Raw genomic sequence first — 6000 nt, forward strand, 5'->3', positions numbered from 1 at the left:
GCACCACATTACTTCATTCAGAATGAATGAATGAATGGTTTGACACATATTTAGCCTTTAACAAGTATTGCGCCTGTTGTGATTTTGATAAAATTGTCATTAATTGTGCAGCCCTACCTTGAAAGTAGGTTGAGTAGTAAAAGTGAAACAGTTAAAAATAAGAGTTTAATTGCAAAAAGTAATATGAACAATAGTAGTTTTTCAATTCAATTAATCGCACAGCCCTACCACCTTATCATTTACTCTTTATTTTGTTTTTGCGTCGAGTTTTGCAGAATAATCTTGTTGGGACGCAGAGCGCTGACCTCGCTGTCTTAGCATGGATTCCAGAGGGACTGATGATATTCAGGGAGGTGGAGATAAGATAAGAGCAGCCTATAGATCGTCTGCTTCTCAGACAGCTAACAGATCTGTCACAGCTAAATACCTGTTTACTGTTACTGACAGAAACTAACTAACAGATCACTTACTAGGGATTGGATTTTTCTGGTGGCTGATTATTTAAATCTGTCAGCATTTTTCTCATTTTTTCCTTTCTGTTTTTTTACACCGTACATATGATTGTCTTTGTCTACTTATAGTTGAACATACTGGTCACAAAGGACATTCATTTAGTAGAGAAGGTGGTTTCATTGTGAAATCTGTTCACTGAGTGCTTCACTTGCCTTTCAGCTTTAAACATTAACCTCTGTGCGCAGCTGACGGTTAGTTATGAGTCCAGCTCAATCATTAAATGTTAAAACAAATTCCTGTACAGGAGAGTAGGGGGGGGGGACAGATAATGGAAAAGAGGAATAAGACACTAATTACGAAAGAGTAAATTAAAGGTTTCACACACTTAAAGGCATCACACAGCACTATACTCCACATATAATACTCAAACAAATAATGTATAATGCTTTGATGACAACATTGCCTCAGTGGTTTTCTATTAAATCCACTTTAATAATTAAATAGACATAGAGACAAAGCAGTATTTTAATTAGTGAGAAAGCTGCTAATGTATTCATAAAAAAATGACCAGAACTGTCACAGGGTGTGATGCAGGCTACAAAAAAGCTAACAATCCTCTTGTTAAAATAAATGATTGTACACTTGCATGTGAACCTGGTGGCCTTTCTGCACCTGTGTGAGCCAAACAACAGTGTTTTGCTCCTAAAGGACCTGACACACCATTCTGATAATCGGCCTTTGGAGAGTCTGGCGAGATCGGAGACTCGAGTCTGTTTAGTGTGTTCCATGCCGCCATCCATTGGAGGGGACGTCGGCACTGCTGGCAGTCAGACTCAAAGGACCAATCTGATTGGTGGAGTGCTAACCCGGAAATGACAAGCGGGATGGGCGTGACTAGAGTCTCTCAAAACCTGACAAAAATCTTTTAAACTGACCTTTGTTGATCTGAAATGAAGACAGATTGAGCAGCTGCATGGCATGTTGGCATGTTTTCAGAAACACGCTTCGGTGAACTATTTTAATAAAATATGAGATCGTATTATAAACAAGCCGCAATGACAGTCTGGCTTTGAATTTCCGGAGAAACCAGACTTGTGTGACTCGTCCAATCAGCTGTCGTCGGCATCACTTCAGTGTGTTCCTAGGCACTTTTTTTGGCCAACTCGGGGGGGGGGGGGCAGTGAGTCCAACTGTCTTTTCTCCCAACGGTGAGCCGTCGGGTTGGTGTGTCATGGCCACAAGAGCCAAATAAGGAGATTCATCTAGGTAATTTGTCCAGAATTAGATTATCCAAAAAATGAAAGTAACCCTTGAAGTGGGAATAACAACCAATTTAGAAATTCCACTGAATAAGGTATTTCTATATTGTAAGAGAACCTAAACTTTCTAGATACATGTCCTCAATGCTTTTTGACAGCAAACCTCTTCTCTCGCAGGCCATTCCCTGTCAGCCTTGGTCCATTCTTTACTGTTTTCTGGATGTTTTGATTTGTAGAAAAACATGTCCAGTATTCGGACAATAATGTTTTCATTATAAAGTGTCACTTCCGCCCCAGAAAATAATCTTTATCCTCTCCCCAGTCTATTCCACTTCCTTCTGCATGGAGAGGTTTCTGTTTTTATGGTCCAACAGCTGTCGATTGCACTTTCCTAATCCACAGTGAAACCTCTTCAATGGAGCACCCGCCCTGTTAAACTCCTCACAAGTCAAATGGGGCATCTCCTTCTCTCTCTTCTCCCTTACTCACAGTCAGCCTGTGAAGATAAACGCCATGTCACCGGCAACCACGTCAACCTTTTCTTTTTTCATGTTTTTCCATACCAAAGTGGGTCAATGCGTAAAACACTCCTAACTTGGCAAAAGAGGAGATGAAGAGCATGAAGCAGACTTTCCGAACAGTAATAACATGACGGCATGGTAGTCACTCAGCACCCCCCCCCCCCCCCCCCCCCCCCCCCCCCCCCCCCCAAAAAAAAAAAAGACACACTCACTGTGTGTGTGTGTGTGTGTATGAGAATAGGTGTGAAAGTAATAGATTGATTCATTAGTCTTTTCCTATTTAAACTCTATTTTCTGCTGCAGATTAATACACATTTGGTGCTCTAGTATAATTTAGCACTAGAACCGTGTATGTAGGACTGGTCTAAAGTAAACTAAATTCCTCATGTTCATTAGCCTGATAATTTGACACAATTGCCATATTGTTCCACTTCATTCATATGCCCAATTTCAAACTAGGTAGCAGTTACTATAGGAGCAGTTCACAGTCAGAGTTGCTATTTTGACTTAGTTATAATAATCGGTAGTAACCGCAATCAATAAGCACAACACCAAAACGTATTTCAGTTGCTGAACAAATGGGAATTGTGGTCAATGATTTAGAGAGCTGCACAAGGCTACATATTTATCATAATGAAGGAAAAGTCACCCAGTGCAACAGTGTGGCCCATTTATGTGTTTTTAATAGTTATTGGACAACAATGGAGCTCTAAAGGACAATGGAATGACTTCACCTTGGAGCTACACAGACAATACGTTATTGTAGGATCAATTAATTTTAATGGGTTTGCTTTAAATAACATTGCCATAAGAAAATATACCTTATCACGAGACCTATACTTTTTTTAAATGTTTTTTGGATCAGTTATAAGATAGAAGAACTGTTAATCTAGGTTGCCAACTTATAAACAATCCTTGTGGCTGGTGTAGAATGTCCTCCAACATTATTGTGGTGGAAGATTTCTTTATTAATGACTTTCTCACAGTTATAAATGTGTGTGTGTGTGTGGGTGTGTGTGTGTATTGGATGGGCTCTCACAGACGAGCTGGAGGTCTGACAGAACCTGACCGAGGAGGACACAGCAGGGAGTCGTCCTGCTCTTATCAGAAACATGTTCGGCCTGTAAACATCCTGCTGACTGACTGAATCAACCACTCTCGCACTCCAGAATTGGAGATGCAGAAAGCGAACCGCTGTGACACTCCAACCATAAGCAGCTCCGGGCTACAGGAGTCTAAAAAGATTGGCCACTTGTAAAGCTACAAAGAAAAGTCCAAGACAGGAGTCTGTGAAGTGTTTTTCTGCTACTACACTCACCCCTCCTCCGTCTAATCCAAACACGTGCACTGCTTTTCCAACAAATCTTCAGAACAGAGCTGAGTCTCCAGATGACAGCTCATTACTTTCTAAAGTGTCTAGTAGTTAGGCTTTACATCAGCCACAACTTTACAAGCATTTGGCCAGCGGTTGGCGGTTATTTCCCCCCAACTTGAGGCGAAGCACCAGAAGTGATGAAATGTTAAATATTCATCTTGGCTGAAACTGAAGCCAACCTCCGATGACACAGAATGAGTGTTTACTAAATAGGCTGAGTAATCCCATCTGTCTTTACACACACGCATAAACACACAGTCATCCACACCTGTATTTCTAACTGATTCACATGCTTTAATAGTCTCCTTGTGCTTAAAACACTTAAAAACACTGCCAGAGGAGAAAGAAGCTGATGCTGAGGCAGTGAGATCTGCACAGTGTTTTGGTCAGAATACCGTGTGGCGTGGATTATAATGCAGATCAGGGTGGCATGACTCATTTCCACAGTAGTACGGCAGTTTAAACAACCACAGATTTAGTTCATTTTATTTTATATTATTTATGCCAAATCAAAGTCAGGTACGATCATTAGCTAGTTTAAGATCAAAACACACAAAATCTTACTAAAGCTCTTATCTTTTTGAACTTCCTGTCCCATCAGTGTTACGTGTTGAGGATAAATGATCATTTACAGTTTACAATTTACAGGCCAATCTTTGTTCCGACTCCCAGCTACAGTCTCCAGCTCTTGGTAAGGAGGCAAAGGATGAGATCGCAAGCACAATTTACAGACTATATTTCCCAGCTGTCTCGGGAATGCTGCGTTCCCCCGGGAGGAGCTGGGGATACTTTCTGAGGACTCTGACATTATGCTGCTCTTCTTACACTCAGACTTGACAGTTGTTGAGGTAAGTTATAAACTACTCTCATCAGGACTGGGATGTTCCAGGTATTCGTAAATCCATTACTAAGTTTCCAACAAGTAATCAACTCTGGGGTGCCCTCGTGGTTTAGAGTCTAAAGTGCAGGGTCTATACGTTTAGACCATGGAATAGACTTTTACCAGAAAGCACATTTATTTATGATTTGATTTGCCTTTATCTATACTTGCTTATTACACCTATGTAGCAAGTTTCAAAAGTTTGTTATAACTAATACCATCTAGACGTTTAATGAGTTTATATTTGATTTTACGGTGCTGGATAACAAAACTTATTGTAGTGTTGATGTGTGTTCAGTGCAATAGTTATTGTTGATCCAGTTTCCGGCCGGGGCCTGTGCTGCATCTCTCTCCCTCATAACCCGTTTCTCTCGGCTATCGTTGTCTATTAAAGGCATCAAATGCCTCCCAATAAATATTTTAGAAAAACAGACAACGTAAAGCAAAAGTCACCACAGCTTTTCAAGCTTCAGTTGTAGGGCTAGCGAAATATTAAAAGTTCCTGGCAATCCTTGTCAGTTTTGTTAGTGAAGCGCGCTCATTTAGTTTGCTACACAACAGTTACGCCTGGCAGCCTCTAGATGTAAACATTTAGAACCAACTTATAAAGGCTCTGGAAAGGCAGAGCATCTGCTTGCTCTAGTAACCATACATGATGATTTTCCCTCTTACCTTCTCTGCCAGCAGCTCGCGGATTTTCCCCGCCTGGAGCCGAAATCTCAGCAGCTGCATCTCCAGAGCCATGCAGCGTTTCTGCCAATCCACACTGGCCACTCTGACAGCTCCCGACCCGCCGCCGCCGCTCTCCAGCACGTCGGCCATGGCGAGGATTCAGAGCTCGGCCTCTGGACTCAGACTGTACTGAAAGACAATAAACACACGTCTATTCGTATATGGTTTGTCTGATTTGAGTTTGCTGTCAAAAGGCTGTGAAACTAATAACTTCGTCATAGTTAACTTGAACCTAAATCTCTTTCTGTCCACAATAATAAGGATGAAATTGAAAAGTATCAGCCCACACAATGGATACAATGGAAGGTATTTCTTCAACTAGTCCAGCTCCTGTTTTCATTTACATGCGAAAAAAAGTTATTCAACCTCTATAAATGCTCTTCGCTGACCACACTTCCCATGATTCACTGAGGGAAATTTGAGTAAAGCAACGATGAGTCTACACTGACACGAGTTTAATGAAAACTTCCTCTCACTTTCTACGATGCTTTCAGTCACAGTCACATGTTCTGAACGCAGAAACACAAAGTTTAGAGGGATTACCACAGAAGGAATCTTTCTTTCCTTTTCGTCCACAGTCCCTCCACATGCCCACGCACACACACACACACACACACACACACACACACACACACACACTCACTGAACAAAACCTCAGCAGGGAGGTTGTGTGTCAGTGGGGGAGTTGGGTTCATGTGTGCAGGCTCCCAGGCTTGCCAGCTACAAAGCAGGTCAGTGCTCTGCTTTTTAGCCAAATTACCTACTAACCCAATATCCTGG

At 41.6% G+C, this 6000-nt stretch overlaps 1 protein-coding gene across 2 annotated transcripts in view; it reads right to left on the minus strand.

Annotated features, from left to right (window-relative positions):
• plekhh1 (pleckstrin homology domain containing, family H (with MyTH4 domain) member 1) overlaps nucleotides 1-6000 on the minus strand; it is a 35695-nt gene that overhangs the window by 25659 nt on the left and 4036 nt on the right. Inside the window, exon 2 of one of the 2 annotated variants that reach the window (XM_034858552.1) lies at nucleotides 5161-5344. In XM_034858552.1, coding sequence (XP_034714443.1) covers nucleotides 5161-5310 — 150 coding nt within the window. In that variant the 5' untranslated portion in view covers nucleotides 5311-5344. Of the gene's footprint in view, nucleotides 1-5160; nucleotides 5350-6000 lie in introns of both variants that reach the window. The other variant, XM_034858551.1, reaches the window with a different exon arrangement.

Source organism: Etheostoma cragini, chromosome 20 (assembly GCF_013103735.1).
Source record: "Etheostoma cragini isolate CJK2018 chromosome 20, CSU_Ecrag_1.0, whole genome shotgun sequence".
Lineage (NCBI taxonomy): Eukaryota > Metazoa > Chordata > Actinopteri > Perciformes > Percidae > Etheostoma > Etheostoma cragini.